The sequence below is a fragment of the Papio anubis genome, chromosome 4, assembly GCF_008728515.1.
Source record: "Papio anubis isolate 15944 chromosome 4, Panubis1.0, whole genome shotgun sequence".
Taxonomy (NCBI): Eukaryota; Metazoa; Chordata; class Mammalia; order Primates; family Cercopithecidae; genus Papio; species Papio anubis.
In genome coordinates this window covers 60,595,138-60,614,222 of record NC_044979.1, presented here as the reverse complement: position 1 = coordinate 60,614,222, position 19,085 = coordinate 60,595,138, and the positions used below count along the sequence as shown (strand labels likewise).

The 19,085-nt window shown below is 32.9% G+C and overlaps 1 protein-coding gene across 4 annotated transcripts in view; it reads left to right on the top strand.

Moving 5' to 3' along the window:
* HGF (hepatocyte growth factor) overlaps window positions 1–16,316 on the top strand; it is a 70,805-nt gene extending 54,489 nt beyond the window's left edge. For all 4 annotated transcript variants that reach the window (XM_009203538.4, XM_009203537.4, XM_009203536.4 and 1 more), the window contains exons 13-19: window positions 3,487–3,525; window positions 4,759–4,855; window positions 7,637–7,711; window positions 8,579–8,719; window positions 9,243–9,349; window positions 9,442–9,587; window positions 12,563–16,316. In XM_009203538.4, coding sequence (XP_009201802.2) covers window positions 3,487–3,525; window positions 4,759–4,855; window positions 7,637–7,711; window positions 8,579–8,719; window positions 9,243–9,349; window positions 9,442–9,587; window positions 12,563–12,739 — 782 coding nt within the window. In that variant the 3' untranslated portion in view covers window positions 12,740–16,316. The remainder of the gene's footprint in view (window positions 1–3,486; window positions 3,526–4,758; window positions 4,856–7,636; window positions 7,712–8,578; window positions 8,720–9,242; window positions 9,350–9,441; window positions 9,588–12,562) is intronic.
* Window positions 16,317–19,085: the final 2,769 nt, after the last annotated feature.

Here is a 19,085-nt window from a genome sequence, read left to right as displayed (position 1 = left end):
TCAACTAATATTTTTAAACTAAAAGTAATGTGCTGTTGAAAGATTTGAGGGGGTTACTAGTATTTGATTAAATGCTATTGCAGATAAATCATTTTATTTCAATGTATACCACACATTAATTTCAATAAAGATTTTTACACTGTCATTTTTCTAACTAATATTTATAGCCAGGATTTATTTACATTTTCTCCCTGGTGAAAGGGTAATAATATTTATCTTTAGAAGATTTGAGTTCTTATTATTTATATAACTGCAGAGACTGTATAAATCATTTTCACACTGTAAAATTCTCTTACAAAATATGTAAAGGTTTTTATTCTTTTTTCTAACATGCTTACAAAATAATATTTTACATATTTTTAAGTTTATCAAATATGCAAACATAAAAATGAAGAGATGCCTATATGATGAGTATACACAGACACAGTTGGTATACTATTTTAGAAAAATCTTAATTAACTACCAAGAGCGTAGTGGTTAAGAACTTCAGTCCACATTTCCTAAGAATGCCAGACCCATCACTTTTAAGTATCTTGGGCAAGTTACTAAACCCACTTAGGACTCATATTTGTATTTGCAATATTTTATAATAAAAGTACCTATTATATGGGGCTATTGTTAACAGTGTCTGTTGCATAGTAAACAGTCAAAGCCTTAACTTCCATCTCTGTTTTCATTTCTTCATTCATTATTGTTAATTGAGCTGCTGTTGTGTACAAAGCCATATTTAACAGACTACATTTATAAAAATACAAACGTTGCTTCTTAATTTCAAATAGTTCATAATATAGAAAGGAGACATTTATGTAAACAATTACAAAGCAATATAATCATGTAATATGTATGTATAGACAATATATAAAATGAGAATATGAACATAGATTTCTCATGGAGAAATACATAATGTTTGTAAACTTTTGAAATTGAGTTAAAACTTTAAGAAGAGTGGGAGAAAGTTTTCTTTATGTTTTCAGAAAAAGTCCATGTTTGGTTCTGAGGCCATACAAACACACACACACACACACACACACACACACACCCCTACTCTTCCACAGGTAAAACTTTTATCATTGACATGTTTTCTCTCTTCAAATTTAAGTTGAACCAATAAAAAATAAGTATTGTATCACATATATTTTTTAGACATGAGTCTGAAAGTAGTGTGGTATAGATAGTGTAGTATAGATAGGGTGAAAGTAAAGGAAGAAAAGTGAGAATAGTATTTGGTAGTGAAATGGAAAAGGCCTAGAAAGTAGTTTTTCAAGTTTTAATCCAGGTATGCAACAGAAGAACCTAGGATGCTTGCTAAAAATTAAGAGTCCAGCTACCAACCCAGAATCCCCAGAAATTTAATTTTAAAAGGTATTTCAGTTTATGCTAAAGTGTGAGAAATATTGGATTAGAGAAAGGAAAACATATACATTACTATTAATTATTAAAATCCCAAATTTATAGTATCTACAATTTTTTTTTTTTTTTTGAGACAGAGTCTTACACTGTCAGCCAGGCTGGAATGTAGTGGCACGATCTCTGCTCACTGCAACCTCCACTTCCTAGATTTAAGCGATTATCCTGCCTCAGCCTCCCAAGGAGCTGGGATTACAGGTGCCTGCCACCACACCTGGCTGATTTTTTGTATTTTTAGTAGATTCAGGGTTTCACCGTGTTGGCCAAACTGGTCTTGAACTCCTGACCTTGTGATCCATCCGCCTCGGCCTCCCAAAGTGTTGGGATCACAGGCGTGAGCCACCGCGCAAGGCCATATCTACAAATTTTTAAAACTAAATATATTGTAAGATACAATAGTTAACTAAGCACTTTGTAGACCTATTAGCTTAATGCTTACAAATAAGAGACTTAATATACAAGTAAAGATAGAACAGTCTTTCTCATCACAAAATAAGAAATAAATATCTACTTATTTAACATTTTCAAGTATTTGACTCATGTGGAAAACCAATATCCTTGATGTTTTTGTTACCATAGTCGGCCTCAATCTTAACTCATATTTATGAACTAAAACACTGTCCTTAGCTAACTGACAAACCCTCCTCTAGGATAAGCTACAGGGAAAGAGAAATGATGAATTTTGTATGTTCACCATTAACCTATTCATTTAAAATATCTAGATCTGGAACATGAGCATAAATAAGTATATATTAATTCTCACAACTATCATCATAAATAACAATCACATTGGTGTCTATTACAAAGGAATCCATATGCATTATTGGTTTGTTGCTGGCTTATTTGAGCTCAGGGCATTTCCAGGGATTAACAACCATCTGGGTCTAAACACTGCCTAACTGAACTCTATGCCATCAATTCTGAATAGTCAGACATTAAGCTCCAGGAAATGTCTTGTGTCTCATTCATTATAGCATAAGTATTTCAAAATCCTCACATCTTCCAAGCCTTTCTCTTATTTGTGGCAATTAAGCCCCAGTAGAGATGAAAAAGTAGTAAGCTACAGGTTTTAATTAGAATTAAGTTGTAGTTTTCAGTGTTCTCTTTTTTCCATATTTTTTTACTAGCATCTGGAAAAAACAACCCTTGAAATATTCAATTAACAAAGCATAATTATATGGTGTTACTACTCTTTTTCCACTAGTGACATTGATTTCTATCTTCTAGAATCCTTGCAGAGATTTATGAAGTTTGTGTAGTTGCAATTATCCTTAACCATATAAAACTAAAAGTTTTCAGAAAAAAAATAAATGATTCAAATTACAGAAGCAAAATGGCCTATCAATATGAAGAGTCCAAGTAGACGGTAATGAACATGAGTGCTATTCAATGGAATGTTCATTGTGTAGGATGTTGGACATCCTGGTGGATCGAGGCAGCTCCTTGATGACGGCAATGTAATTCAAATGGCCAGTGATCATTCAAACACACACCTGAGAGCCTCCACAGTCATAAAATAGGGCTCTGCTCATATCACCTAGTACCAGAGGGCATATACATACAATATTATCCAGTAAAAATGATGCATAATTACTCAAAACAGTTTACATTTCATCTCTGAATAAAATGTCGAGAATTTTAGTAAATTGGCCAGATGTGGTGGCTCATGCCTAGAATCCTACCACTTTGGGAGGCTGAGGCAGGTGGATCATTTGAGGTCAGGGGTTTGGGACCAGCCTGGCCAATATGGTGAAATCCCATCTCTATTCAAAATACAAAAAGTAGCTGGGTGTGGTAGTGTGTGCCTGTGGTCCCAGCTACTTGGGAGACTGAGTCAGGAGAATCGCTTGAACCTGAGAAGGGAAGGTTGCAGTGAGTTGAGATAGTGCCACTGGACTCCAGCCTGGGTGAGAGAATGAGACTCTGTCTCAAACAAAACAAAACAAAACAAACAAACAAAAAAGAATTTTAGTAAATTATTGAATTCATTGATACTTGGATTTTAATATATATTTGGTTTTATATAACAGATATATGCATGTATGAATTATGTATTTATCTATACATTTATTTTTACAGGTGAAGGTGATACCACACCTACAATAGTCAATTTAGACCGTAAGTAATCTTTCACAATGTGAAGTATATTCTGAGTCTCTCTCTGAGTGTCAGAAATGTCATTATTTCTTTCAAAGAAAATTATCTATATTAGCTTTCATTATAAAAAGTTAATCTATTTATTTTTACTTTTTAAAATATATTTTTCTATGCGTACGTGTAAAGGAGTTTCAAAGGCAACTGCATACTGAATATGAAAATTCAATTCTCTTTCAAAAAATCTATAAGATGGTATATGTGATTTTGAAAAGAGTGTTTATATTTATTTCTAATTTGGGGCACAATGTATATAACGGAACACCTTTATATATACTATGCTTTAATAAAATTAGGATGCTGAAATCAGGAAGAAGGAAACCCGAAAGTTGGAAAGTTATTCAGTGCCTCTCTTCTACTCTGTTTGTAAATTTCTCTGCAGGCCCTACAGTCCAGTGGGCACGAGATGACACAATCTGAGATATCCAGTTAATCCTCAGTTTAAGAATCTGTTGGTGGCCACTTGTATTTTATTTTCACATATCTCTTGAGCTGAAGGAAGTAACTCAAGTGTTTTTGATTTAAAATACCACCTGCTGTGCCCCAGGCTCAGGAAGCAAATGGAAATCTATTCTAGACCATGGGCAGAAGTAGAGAGGATAAGGCGAGGAGCACAGAGGAGGGTCAGGAAAACATTTACTCCAATGAATTTTGTATTATGTCTTTGGACATAAGGATTTGAATATAATAATTATATCATTTGGATATGATTTCAATAAATCAAATGTCGGTAAGACATATCAAATAAATCTACAATCTAACTGTACAAATTCAGAAGTAATATCCAAGTAAAGCTTGGTTTTGTTTTTTTCACTGAAGCTATTGATTTCTACTGACCTTTAGAAATAATCGTTGTAAATAACTTTGGTTTATTTTATGTTGAAGGTGGTGAGGGATTAGATCTGAGGAGCTCGGTGTTAGTGGATTGTGAGCAAAGCCACTGTCACTATCATGGCAATCCTGTCTGCTTTGAGTTGATTTGTTTTTCTGAGTTACTCAGCTTCTTAGATGAGGATGGCATGTGTTAAGGGCTTAATATAATGCTGTGGTCATATAAAACTACTCTTTCTCCAAACTGTTCTTTGGACACAATAAGAATAGTTACATTTATCTAATTATCATTGCATTTAAGAAAACTAAGAGGCACTGATTATTTCAAATTCCTATTTTAAAATGTTATGTTTGGTCCTGTTTTAGATCCTGTAATATCTTGCGCCAAAACGAAACAACTGCGAGTTGTAAATGGGATTCCAACACGAACAAATGTAGGATGGATGGTTAGTTTGAGATACAGGTAATTATTAATAGATGCAAATCATGCATATCCAGAATATGTGCAAGAGTCATATTCCCCAAAATATGGACACGTGGTCGTGAAGGTTGTAGCCTCTACGGGGCACCTGGGTGAGGCAGTAAAAGAGGAGCCTGATCACATTCTGCTTGCCAAACTGTAAGCTCTGGACTGCAATCTGTGCCTCCAGTGGTAGTGCCTTTTTAAATCTTCACAAAGGTCCATATGTGTTGGCATTGTCCCTGATTCCAAGGGACACTTTGGTTCTGATTAAGCAAAATATTATTGAAGCCCTATTATAACCATAGTAGTTATTATACTTGTTATTAAATTTCCAATCTAGGATATTATGGGTTTATTTTCTAATATGTTTAAGCATGATCATGTCAAAACATTTATTTTTATTTTTAATTTCTGACTTTTTCCTTGTCAATCAAAAGAAAAGTGGCGATTTTAAATTCTAGAGCATGTTATCATTACAAAAAGGCCAATAGTTAAATAGTCGTGATATTACAATAATCAGTGGGGATACAAAATTCTTGACATATCTATTTCTCAATGCTCTTAAGAATCAATGATATGTTCTACATAAAATCACTTTGCAAATCATATTGTTAGAGAAAATTAAGCTTAATAATTATGTCATAAGAATTAAAGTTTGAAAATATTAGTTAACTTAAAATCTGATCTTAGAACTTTCATATACTACATATATTATTCTGTATGTTAATCGGAATGCTAAAATATTTATGTTTTGGCTATCTCTATCAGAACCTCGCCATGCAACACACCCCAAGGTACATCTGAATTTGAGCACATTGTCTCTTGTTTTCTAGATACCTCACGTTTCTTCCTCCAAGACTTTATTTTGTTGTTCCCACAGCACATGTGGCTTTCTTCCTCCATGTTTTATGCCTGAAAATTCTTTCTCCTTCTTCAAATTTCAACCTAAATATCCTCTCTTTTAGAATACCCTCCTGTTCCCTCACCCCTAGCCTCCTAGAGTAGAGAAAAAGAAAGTATGTGTGTTACTATTATTAAATCACAGTGACATTAGAATAGAGACAACTTGAAACGTAAGTCCTTTTATGAATAAACCAATTATTGGAAAGCAAGAGTTTATACCATTTGATATATGTGACTTTAGATGACCATAATGTTGTAGGAGATGGCCTGAAGTTCTTTTTTAGTATACCCTTTTCTCAAGGAATGGCTCATCAGATTTTACAAATATTCATACCAATAATTGTCGTATAGCTGTCCTAGGTGTGTAGTACTAAAACAGAATTGTGAAACTAACCAGAATATTAAAGCTGAGTGTGCAGTATGAGGATTTAGTAAAGACTCTAGAATTCTGTTGGAGTGTTTAATTTTCTTAATTATAGAAAATATTTCAAGAGGCCAAGTGTGGTGGCTCACATCTGTAATCCCAGCAGTTTGGGAGGCTGAGGCAGGTGTATCACTTGAGGTCAGGAGTTCGAGACAAGCCTGGACAACATGGTAAAACCCCATCTATACTAAAAATACAAAAATTAGCCAGGCATGGTGGCGGTGGCACATGCCTGTAATCCCAGCTACTGAGTAAGAGTCTGTCAAAAAAAAAAAAAAAAGGAAGGAAGGAAAGAAGGAGAAATCTTTCAATAATCCACATTTGAGTTAATTGGTGATTCTTTGCTTTTCTTATAACCCCAGAGGATAAAAGAAGACATATATTAATACTTCTAAATTATTTTTTCTAGTAAGAGAATTCACAAGGATACTGCTTTGGTCATCTCCATTTTTGGAGAAGCAGGTGAAGCTATTTTTCCATCAGATTAGAGTACTGTAAATTTTTAGTTTTTTTCCTTTTTAAATCCAAGTTCTTAGCAACAACAGCTGCTTAGTTATTCTTCCAAAACTCATACCGAGAAGGATAGAAATTAAAAGTCAATATATATTCTTATCCTCCTGTGTGGTAAAGGCCATAAATAACTGCGGTCTCAGTCTGGGAATCTTCTAGTATTACCCTCTGAAGCACTGAACCTCTGTACTCTTTGGAAATGTAAATTGTGAAAAGTTGTACTTTTTCCATGTCTCTGCCAAAAAAGAATGGATTTACAGATTTTGGATATCATCAAATAAATGTACTAGTACTCATCATACTCTACAAATATTTTACAATTTCCTAAATGATTTGCCTCACAAAATTGTTTTACTTTAGAGATGAAATATTATATTCCTGATCTTATACTGGAGAAAGTAATTTATTCAGATTCGGTTATATTTTAAGTTAATATATCAAAACTACATAATGGTAGTAGAAGAAGGAAATAGTGCACAAATAAAATTGCTACCACTGGATGGTTTTCAGGGTTCCAATAGGAACTCAACTTTGCATTTTTAATAAGCAAACACTGAATTTAAAATAGGTTCACAGTTTTAAAAAATTATAATTATTCTATGTTTGTAGCACATACTTTCCTCACAAGGATAGATGCACATACACACGAATGTGTACATTCGGGATGGCTATTGATGTGTAATAACTGAGTTCTTTAGACTACACAAAAGTAAAATTGATTTCATAAATTTGTAGTCACATTATGAAAAAAAGTTCTAATGCTACAATCACCAAATATCACCCTTCAGATAAAAGAACTTCTCATTTTATCCCAATTGGATTAATTTATATATTTTCTTCTGCAGTGCATTTATTTTTAACAAATGGAGCCACAGGCTTTGCATTAATTGGCAGTCACTCTTTCTGCACAGATGTTACTTGTTTCTCTTTCCTCTTTTTCACAGAAATAAACATATCTGCGGAGGATCATTGATAAAGGAAAGTTGGGTTCTTACTGCACGACAGTGTTTCCCTTCTCGGTAAAGTGTTTTTAAAACTAGTATTATTTTGAGCCTTTAAAATTTATATGTCTTCCACTTTGCTCTTAAGGTTATAATATGTATTCATTTTACAGAGATTCACCAGTGGGGTGAACAAATTATTTTATTTTTAGAATTTGGCTTACAAAACTTACTTTGACTTCACTGATATTTACAAGACACTACTTCAGTTCACCTCTTTTCACAATTAGCATTACTCTCAGTTGGGGAAAAATTTTGCTAGAATTATGTAAATATTTTATATCCCAACTTTCTACTTGTACCCTATATTTCTAGATATAATTCTTTTTTTTTTTCTAAATTATCAGTAGGCTTTTTCCAATCCTCACTGCTTCTTTCTCCTGTAGAGTCAGCCTCAGGATCACCTGGGCATAATTTTCAATGAAAATTGGCCTAAGGAAAAGATAAAGAGGCAGCATTCGTAAACTAACTTCCTGCTTCTCAGCAAGGTCACTTTGATTTTGTTTGTAGAAAACTTCAACACCTGTTACCAAACCAAACATATACACAGCTGATATAAACAAAACAAAATTTGCAGAAAAAATTGTAATTCATGTAAAGTGCTTTACCTGAGCATTTTTCACAAGTGACTTACTCTAGCAAGCATAAGCAAGTTTCTAAAATAGTCATTTAGAATCTCAGCAACTTAAAAGCCTCTTTCTGCTTACGTATGTTTGTAGTATTCAGAATCTCCCATAACAAATGTGTTGCTCTTTATTATACTATGAATCAAATTTTAAATTTAGGTTATGTGCCTTAATAGTCTAAAATAACAATAGATAAGAAAAATACTACAGAATTTGGAATTACTATGTTTTACATTTAAAGTTGTTTCCTTCAAAACAGAGACTTGAAAGATTATGAGGCTTGGCTTGGAATTCATGATGTCCATGGAAGAGGAGATGAGAAACGCAAACAGGTTCTCAATGTTTCCCAGCTGGTATATGGCCCTGAAGGATCAGATCTGGTTTTAATGAAGCTTGCCAGGTTAGTTACTTTAGAAGATTTTGTATTTTTCACCTGGACTAGAATTGTTGGAGCATTTTCTTCAGCTGTGTGGCAGTTGTTTCTCTCTCATGCAGATGCATTATAAACATATGTCACATGCTATATATATGTATATATGTGTGCCTGTGGGTCTCTCTGTGTGTATATAGAGAGAGGTATTCACAAAACTGTAAAAAATGAATAACTAACATTGGGTCAACAGTCTGATCAGTCTGTTTTAAAATAGAAACTTAGCAGTTATTTGATAACTTTCTAATGTAAAATAATTCTTTTAAAAAATAGCATTGACCATTTATTCTTCAATATTGGCAAATACATGACTCATTTCTTTACTACCTATTCCAAATTTCATCAATACATTTGGACATTCCCACTTCTTTTTTTTAATAAAGAAACAGGACTTCTCTGTAAATGCCATATTAAACATGAACACTACATTTAATATGTTAATTTTGTGTTGAATCCAGTTGAGAGTATTTACCATTTTATTTTCTGTTTTCAGGCCTGCTGTCCTGGATGATTTTGTTAATACAATTGATTTACCTAATTATGGATGCACAATTCCTGAAAAGACCAGTTGCAGTGTTTATGGCTGGGGCTACACTGGATGTAAGCTAGTTTTCAAAAGATGAGGCCATATTTATTTTATTTTTGTTTCTTACTTTTCTCACCTTATTGTATGTTTTTTTGCATCAATCTAGTGATCAACTATGACGGTCTATTACGAGTGGCACATCTCTATATAATGGGAAATGAGAAATGCAGCCAGCATCACCGAGGGAAGGTGACTCTGAATGAGTCTGAAATATGTGCTGGGGCTGAGAAGATTGGATCAGGACCATGTGAGGTAAAAAGGAAGTTCTTTCATAAGGAGGATGTGATTAATAGCTTAGTGTTTAATGGGGGGTTTTTTGTTTATTTTTCTCAAATGAAAAATGTTGTATACCAACCTGTTCTAGGAGAGAGGAATTGGGAAAATTATCTCTGTAATATTCTGCATTTCTTTAACTAAACAGTGAGATAATCAATGTTTTATTAGCAGCAAACTATGATGACATTTGTCACTCAAAAATCAATAAGTGTGTAGAGTCGGAACTCCAAGGGAGAGCTATTCAAATGAGAAGTGTCCAAATCAGTTAAATCAATAGTTTGCATTTTTCTAATGTTTTTCTAAATGTATCTCTCTCATCTTCCCAAATTATCTCGAAATGAGCTCCACGAGTTATATCATTTAGAGATGCCTGGCTTTAAACTTTAAAATCTCTTTTTGGGTAAGCTGGTCTCTCTTTTGCTCTCTCACTCTGTGTATGTGTTTAAACATTCTGTTTTAAAAAGCCCAAAGGTCAAAGTTTGTGACTTTATGAGCTTGGACATTTCATTTGTAGGCAACTGTTATTTCGGCTTGGCAATGTTCCTATCCCTATTTTACATAGACAAGCTGTTAAGCTGTTAGTTTAATTAGCTTTTGAATGTGAGAGACATGTTCTCCAAGCTTCAGGGCTGTGGGATTGTGGAATGCTTTGTGTGGCAAAGGATGAAATGAGTTCAATGATAGTGAAATGTCCTTTGATATATAGGAAAATGCATGCTGTAAGTATGGAACATAAATATGTATTGAAATGCAAGTGCTATACACCTTGCTCTGAGATTTTATTTCTGAAAAGAAGAGAAAATGTTTACTGTTTACTAAGTTAGTTTTTAGAACTGCTTAAAAATGATATGGTTAGAAACAGATTACATGTTTATAACCAGTTTCAAATTTGTTGCCTTTCTAGTAAATCATGAACAATGAAACCGTTGTTCATTACAACAGGGGAAAATTTACTAGGAGAAAGAAATGACTATACTTTAAAAAGAAAAAGCAATAAGCATCCCGGAAACACAGAAGTTTCTAAGTAGACCCAACCTTACAGATCATCTAATTATTGTCATTACCAAAACCAATTTGACAACTGCTTTTGAAGAATAGCCTTTAATCTGGATTATCAACTATATATTCTTCATTTCCCTTCTTCAGCTTGATTTATTCATCTCTGTCTACTATATGTGTTGTTTTTAACCTTATTGATAAGACTTGGCCTCAAATAGATTCTGCCACTTCTAAAAAATGTTTTTATCCTCCAGAATGTTTTTAAAAATATATATGTCACTGACATTTAAATCAAGGCAATTTAACCACTGAAATAAATTTGAAGGAGATACCTCCCAAATGTTTGTATAATAGCAGTAACATCATATTTTGTGAAAGTTTCCAGAGTAAATTACTTCGAGGAGTTTGTGTCAGTAATCACTAGTGCATTTGTTTAAAAATCAGTTTTCTTGGACAGGCATGATGGCTCACATCTGTAATCCCAGCACTTTGGGAGGTCGAGGCAGGCAGATCACGAGGTCAGGAGATCGAGACCATCCTGGCTAACACAGTGAAACCCCATCTCTACTGAAAAAAAAAAGAAAAAGAAAAAAATACAAAAAATTAGCCAGGCGTGGTGGCGAGTGCCTGTAGTCCCACCTACTTGGGAGACTGAGGCAGGAGAATGGCATGAACCCAGCAGACGGAGCTTGCAGTGAGCCGGGATCACACCACTGTACTCCAGCCTGGGTGACAGAGCGAGATTCTGCCTCAGAAAAAAAAAAAAAAAAAAATGAAATCAGTGTTCTTTCCTCAGCTGGCATAGTTTATGCAAAGTCTCTTGGAATAAACTATTTTTCTTTACTGTTTAATATTCTGCTTTACCCCTAACTTGGTTTTCCCCATCATAGAATGCCAATGTCTCTCTTCTTTCCCATTTGAATCACAGAAGTTAATTTTGCAGCGGTTTCTCCTGTCGCTGTTGGGGGAAAATTAAGGTAGTTCCAAACACTCTTCTGCATATAAGGATACCAAAAGCCAGCCATTGCATTTTTAGGAGGCTACATGGTTCATGAAAGTGGTACAGCACAGTTGTACTGGTTATATGTAACAATAAGTGCATTGTTTATTTATATTGGTTTATTATATATTTTTATATAATTATATGAATAAATAAAACCATAGATGAATATATGAATGCATATATATATAACACAAATAAAGCTATCTGTTAATCTTCCATCTATCTCTATCTGACAATGCAACGGGCTTACCATATAAGAAATGCCATGAAATCACAGGACATCCTATAGAAAGGAGGGTATAAAATATAAATATAACTATGTTAACTACTAATACCAGCAGTAAGTGGAGGAATACTCCTTGCTTGGAAAAGCAATTTCAATTAACAGAATTATTTTATTGACTACAAGTTTTTTATTTAACTTGTTAAAATCATCTGGGGCAGGATTGGGTGAGGCAAATAAAAAAAGGTTTAGAAATAAGTTAAAATATAATGCAGTTTAATTATTAAAGTTATATGATTACAAGTTATTTTCTTTTTTACTTGTATTTTTGCACATGTTCCAAATTTTCTATACTGAACATAAGAAGATTAAAATAAATATAAAATCTACCTTATTAAATAGGTACCAATGGTTATATGTTAGTCTGCATCCAACAAAGGCAGAGCACACTTAAAATATGATTGACTATTTTGGAAAAGGCAAGTCATTTTAGGAGAATACTACACATAATAGAACACTTTAAACTTGGTATTATCTCGGTCTTGGCTAATTCAGTAGAAAGTCAACAAATGGTCTAGTACACTAATTTGTATATCTTCATATTTCAGTTGCAGTTATTCTCTTTTTCTGTATATATCTCTGAGATGCAAATCTATATACGATAATGTTAATGAACTATTTTTTAAATTCCTAATAATACTTTGTTTTTGTATGTCTTACTCCTAGGGGGATTATGGTGGCCCACTTGTTTGTGAGCAACATAAAATGAGAATGGTTCTTGGTGTCATTGTTCCCGGCCGTGGATGCGCCATTCCAAATCGTCCTGGTATTTTTGTCCGAGTAGCATATTATGCAAAATGGATACACAAAATTATTTTAACATATAAGGTACCACAGTCATAGCTGAAGTAAGTGTATCTGAAGCACCCACCAATACAACTGTCTTTTACATGAAGATTTCAGAGAATGTGGAATTAAAAATATCACTTACAACAATCCTAAGACAACTACTGGAGAGTCATGTTTGTTAAAATTCTCATTAATGTTTATGGGTGTTTTCTGTTGTTTTGTTTGTCAGTGTTATTTTGTCAATGTTGAAGTGAATTAAGGTACATGCAAGTGTAGTAACATATCTCCTGAAGATACTTGAATGGATTAAAAAAACACACAGGTATAATTGCTGGATAAAGATTTCGTGGGAAAAAAATCAATTAATCTCTCTAAGCTGCTTTCTGAGGTTGGTTTCTTAATAATGAGTAAACCATAAATTAAATGTTATTTTAACCTCACCAAAACAATTTATACCTTGTGTCCTTAAATTGTAGGCCTATATTAAATTATATTACATTTCATATGCTATATGTTATAGTTCATTCATTTCTCTTCACCATGTATCTTGCAATACTGGTACACGAACACACTTTTTACAAAACCACATACCCATGTACACATGCCTAGGTACACATGTACATGCACTACAGTTTAAATTATGATGTACCTAATGTAACCTCTAAATATTTTAGAAGTATGTACCTATAGTTTTACCTCAAAAAAATAGAAATCTCTAAAGACCAGTAGAAATATTAAAAAATGATGCAAAATCAAAATGAGTGGCTAATTCTCCATACGTAATCTGCAGATGATCTTCTCTGGTTGACATTTTACGTGTGGCCATCACCCTGGGTTAAATAACACCTAATCTAGGTGTTTACATGTATTCAATATCCTAGTTTGTTTCATGTAGTTTCTAATTCTTAAAGGAAAGAGGGTAATAATTCTATTTGTATAATTTGTTTCCTCCAAACTTAAGGCCACTTATTTACACAAGATATTTGTATGTCTACTTTCCTAAAGCATTTCTTTAGTGCTCAGATCAGTGTCTAATTGAAGAAGATTAAAAGTGCTTTGGTCATTAAAAACGTATTTAAACAGGTTAATTCTAAGACTTGCTGCTGTGATTGACTTCTAGCTCACTGCCTTTAAATTTTAAAAAATTTAAGAGGAAAATTTTCATGTCTCCAAAGTTTTATAAATACCCTTCATCAAGTCATGCATTAAAGTATATATTAGAGAAAAAAATAAAAACACTTTTCTCAACCTGGAAGATTTTAGCCTAATAAGGTTTTTTTGAAGTAAAAGAAAACTTGTAAAAGGAAAGAAACTAGTTTGTCTAAACTCTGTATTCATTTTTTTCTTTTGAAGTACAGTGGAATCTGTTGAATCAGATATTTTATCAAGATATCTTTATTTTTTCTTATTTCATTTTACAAAGATCACTCCCAATGCCATATGTAATAGACATTTAAATTTTGTGTTCTGTATAACAGCCAAATGATCATATTTATCATTGTATTTGTCATGTTTAGCTAAAAATCATGTATTGTTGAGAAATAGAATAACAAAAAGTAATAGGATAGGCTTTGAATTTTTGCAAAAATCTTCCTGTACAAAACATCTTTAAAAATAATTTTTTGAGTGGTGTGAATCTAGTATTCCCATTTCTCTGATTTAGTTTTCTTGAGTGATTTTTATCAAGGCTAAGTCCCCAAATGATTCCCTAACAGCTCTTTAGAATACCGTTTAATCTGGACTAAAATGGTTTTAAGTTTATGGAGAGTTTAGTCCACAGAACTAACTGGACTTCTGGCGGCAAGTCCAGAAATGCTTATACAAAATTTTTTTTCATAATAAGATATGTGCTGGTATCAAGGAACTTAAAGTGGAAGCAAAAAGACATCCAACTAGTTGCTAGTCTCCATCATCTTATCTGATTGTATTTCTCTTTTCCTTATATAATACACCATTTTCATAAGAACACCTAGACATTTCAAGAGTATATTGCCAAAATATAAAGTATATTTCATAGTTTCTTCTGGCTGAACCAGTGAAATTTTATTGTTACATATTAATGATATTTTTAAAACTTTTATAAAAATTGTCATACTTTTAAATACTCACATTTTAAAAATACTTCTTTTATGACTCTTCCTCTAAATTTCCTGGAAATACAGATAAAGATTAGCTAGATACAAGATGCAGCTAAGTATTTAGACATTTTGAGCCCAGTATTTTTCATTTTATTAAAGGCTAAAAACAATACCACCAATAAATCATCAAACAAACTGTACAAAATAATTCTGTCTTTGGGAGGCTCCTTTTGTGATAGAGGGACATGGGTGGAATTGACAATGAAAGTTAGATGAACAAGGTCCGTGTTATTTTAGGTAGTAGAACAGGGTAGAGTCATGTCATTATTTGCGGGCGGAAGATACTATTTACCACGTGTTCTTTGCTGAATAAATTATTAAACATTTTTAAAAATCAAATTATCCACTTTATTTTGTGTCATTGACAAAAGGATCTTTTAAGTCAGAGGTTTCAATGTGATTTTTGGTTTGGCTGTTTGAATAATGGTTATGTACTGTTATAATTGTAGACATTTTCTCATGTCTACCAGGAATTGAAGTGTAAAACTAAAATATTTTTCATAATGCCTCTGCCGTGCGGAAGGAATGATAATCCTTTTGTATACTTCTTTAATTTTATTGTAAAATGTGTAATGACTTTTACCTATATGCTGTGGGCAGGTCCTCAGTAAAATCTATTGAGTCAATTTCTAGTATTAACAGGCTTTTGCTTGCTATCTAAGTGTTTCAAATTATGGGAAGTGTGAGACACTGGAAGGCAAGAAAATTAACAATAATGGCATGTGATAGCAAAATTGTATTTCACTTATTCCTGTGAATATTTCTTGTTGGTACCAATGGTACTGTACAAAGTGAATGTTATAGCCACAACATTCTCTTGAAAAGAACACTGTCAAGAAGTGGGAAATTGCTGTCAGGCATTTCGTTGTTGTTTTTAAACTTTTTAAAAAAGAAATACTGGTTTTGCAAGATAGAGATCATGAGGTAAAGAATTTTAATAAGCTCTTATACTAAAAAGCCTTAAATCGATTTACTGAGATTCGAAACATACTATTATAATCAATTATATCCCATATATGTAGGCAAACTCATTTAAAAAATAAAATGAATTTTGGTAAAAGTACATAGTGTTTGTTTTTAAAATACATAATTTTAAAATAAATCATTTGTCATGATAAAGTCCAAAAAGAAGTTATCTTTCAATATTCAACTAAGTTTGGAGCTAAGAATTTACTAATACAAAAAAAGTTAAAATGTTTTGGACCATATATATCTTGACAGTGTAACTTTTAAGTAGGCTCATTTCCATTTGCACAGAAAGTTTCTGTCTTTAGGAAACTGAAAATGAAATACTGTGGATGTTATGACTGTTTGTCTTCTATGTAAATAGGAAATTAATAAGCTGCCTATTGAGTGGTATAGCTGTATGCTTACCCAAAAAAGGGAACACTGTGGTTATGACTTGTATTATAAACTTTCTGTAGTTAATAAAGTTGTTATTTTTATAACCATGATTATATATTATTATTAATAAAATATTTTATCAAAATGCTCATTTTCTCTGTTATAATTATTTACATGTACATATTTGTATCTGTCTTATGGCTTAAATGCAGAAAATAGCAACAACGACTTCACTGACAAAAATTACATATACGTTCTTGCAAAAAATATAACTTGTCTATAGAACTAAGACAAAAAGTATTATTTTATTCCAACTAATATCCATAGCAATATAGATGGTCTTCAGTAAACCATTAATCTCTATGCACTTTAGTTTCTCCTACTGTAAAATACAACTACTTATTCATTCTTCATATTTGCTGGAATGGTGCTATATTGTTATTTGCCAAGATATACAAAATATTCCCATGAATTGTCACCTAATTTCCTGTCTCATGCCACTATATAATACAAAGGTGATTTTAAATTATTTAATTAATCACTTTGGGTATCTCTTTAAAGTGTGCATTCAGTTAAGAATAAATAAGAATCCAATGGATTCATTTAATTCAAATTGGAAGAACTAGTCATCAATGATCTACGCAAAGAGAGCTCTATAACACCACTGATTATTTCAAATTGTATTTTACTGCCTTTTTCCCTCAAAAGGTTGCTGTACTAATTTATTCTGCCATAGATAGTGATCTCAAGTGATTATTAATGTATCTAATTCTATAGCCCATATTAAGATATCTAATCTTTTAAGTGATTATGATTAAAGCAGAACATACACTTATCCACTTACGGTGACAGTAAGAATATTTCAAATAACTGTTGATTTCTCTAGATTTTGACCTTTTTTTCTCTCTTTTCTAGAATTCCATTCCATTCTAAACTTATATTCTGCTATTTTAATAGAATAGTCCAGCAAAGCTTCTTTAAGAGATATTTGAACAGGGTCCTCAGTAAAAGTTAAGGAGTGAGCTGTTTAGATACCTGGGGTCTCATAAATAATACTTAGAAAATATTTTTCTTGGTTTCTTATTCATTTACTCTTATAAATTGTGATGCTCTAAATAGTTACCATTTGTCAATGTCCTCAATAGAACTCTGTGTTTTAGTCCCAGAGTTCTATTGCCGTTCTATTTTATTATTCTCCTACACAGGCACCATCTTTAACCTATACAATAGTAGAGATGGTGTTTCACCATCTTGGCCAGGCTGGTCTTGAACTCCTGACCTTGTGATCTACCCACCTCAGCCTCCCAAAGTGCTCAGATTACAGGCTTTCTATATCACTCTCACCAAATTATAAGCCTCTCATGTATAATTCACATTAGAAGTTTTATTCTTGGCACTCTATATTTTTCTTTTGTCCCTTATATTTACAAATATCTCGATTGCATGTGTTATTTTTAAAAGCCAAGAATTAAAAGATAAAAGGAATACTTCTAGTAATTGGTGAAGAGTTTACAGTATTATGAAGAATATATTATTGTCTAAAGCACAGCTAAGCATGACAGAAAATACCTGGCAATGGAAAGAAACTTACTTTTATTTTATATAATTCAAAAGAAATATGGGATCATAGGTTATATGTTTGTTTATGGATTTTAAAAGTAAATGATGACATCAAAAACCATCAACGAAAACAAAAATCTTATCAATCTGACATATAATCTAACACCAAACCAACCTCAGACCCTCATCCTCTCCAATACTCCTTAACACTCATTATTTTATTTTCATCATTTTTGAACATGTGTTCATATTTAAACTTCATGTCTGTGTTCAAACAGTCCCTAAGAATATCATACTGTTCTTCAACACTTAAAAACCTTTATATGTCACCGAGTATCCTATGTGATTCCATCCTCAACATCCTTATCCAAAAAATCATCATTTCCTCAGCCTGCTACAGTGGCTGCTTATGCTTTATTTTATTTTTTAATATATATTTTTAAATGTTTTATTATTTCATTTTTTTTTCCACAAGTTATTGGGGTACAGGTGGTATTTGGTTAAATGAGCAAGTTCTTTAGTGGTAACATGCAAAATTTCGGTGCACTCATCACCCGAGCAGTACACACTGCACCATATTTGTAGTCTTTTATCCCTCGCCACCCCCTACTCTTCCCCCCAAGTCCCCAAAGTCCATTGCATCATTCTTATGCTTGTGTGTCCTCATAGCTTAACGTCCACATATTGATGAGAACATACGATATTTGGTTTTCCATTCCTGAGCTACTTCACTTAGAATAATAGTTTCCAATCTCACCCAGGTCACTGCAAATGCTGTTAATTCATTCCTTTTTATGGCTGTGTAGAATTCCATCTCATATATATATCATCATATATATGTATACATGATATAAATGTATACTATATATATATGTATAGTATTCCATCTATATACATACACACACCACAGCTTCTTTATCTTCTTGTTGATTGAGGGGCATTTGGGTTGGTTCCACAATTTGACAATTGTGAATTGTTGATGCTTTCTTTTTGTTTGTTACAATAGTGTGTGTATGGCTGGATTAGATTAGTTTTGTTTTATTCTGCTTTCTTTCTTTCTTTCTTTTTTTTTTTTTTTTTTTCCGAAACGGAGTCTCACTCTATTGCCCAGACTGGAGTGCAGTGGCATGATCTCGGCTCACTGCAACCTCTGCCTCCCAGGTTCAGGCAATTCCTTGCCTCAGCCACCGAGTAGCTGGAATTACAGGCATGTGCCACCATGCCCGGCTAATTTTCGCATTTTTAGTAGAGATGGTGTTTCACCATCTTGGCCAGGCTGGTCTTGAACTCCTGACCTTGTGATCTACCCACCTTGGCCTCCCAAAGTGCTGAGATTACAGGCCTGAGCCACGATGCCC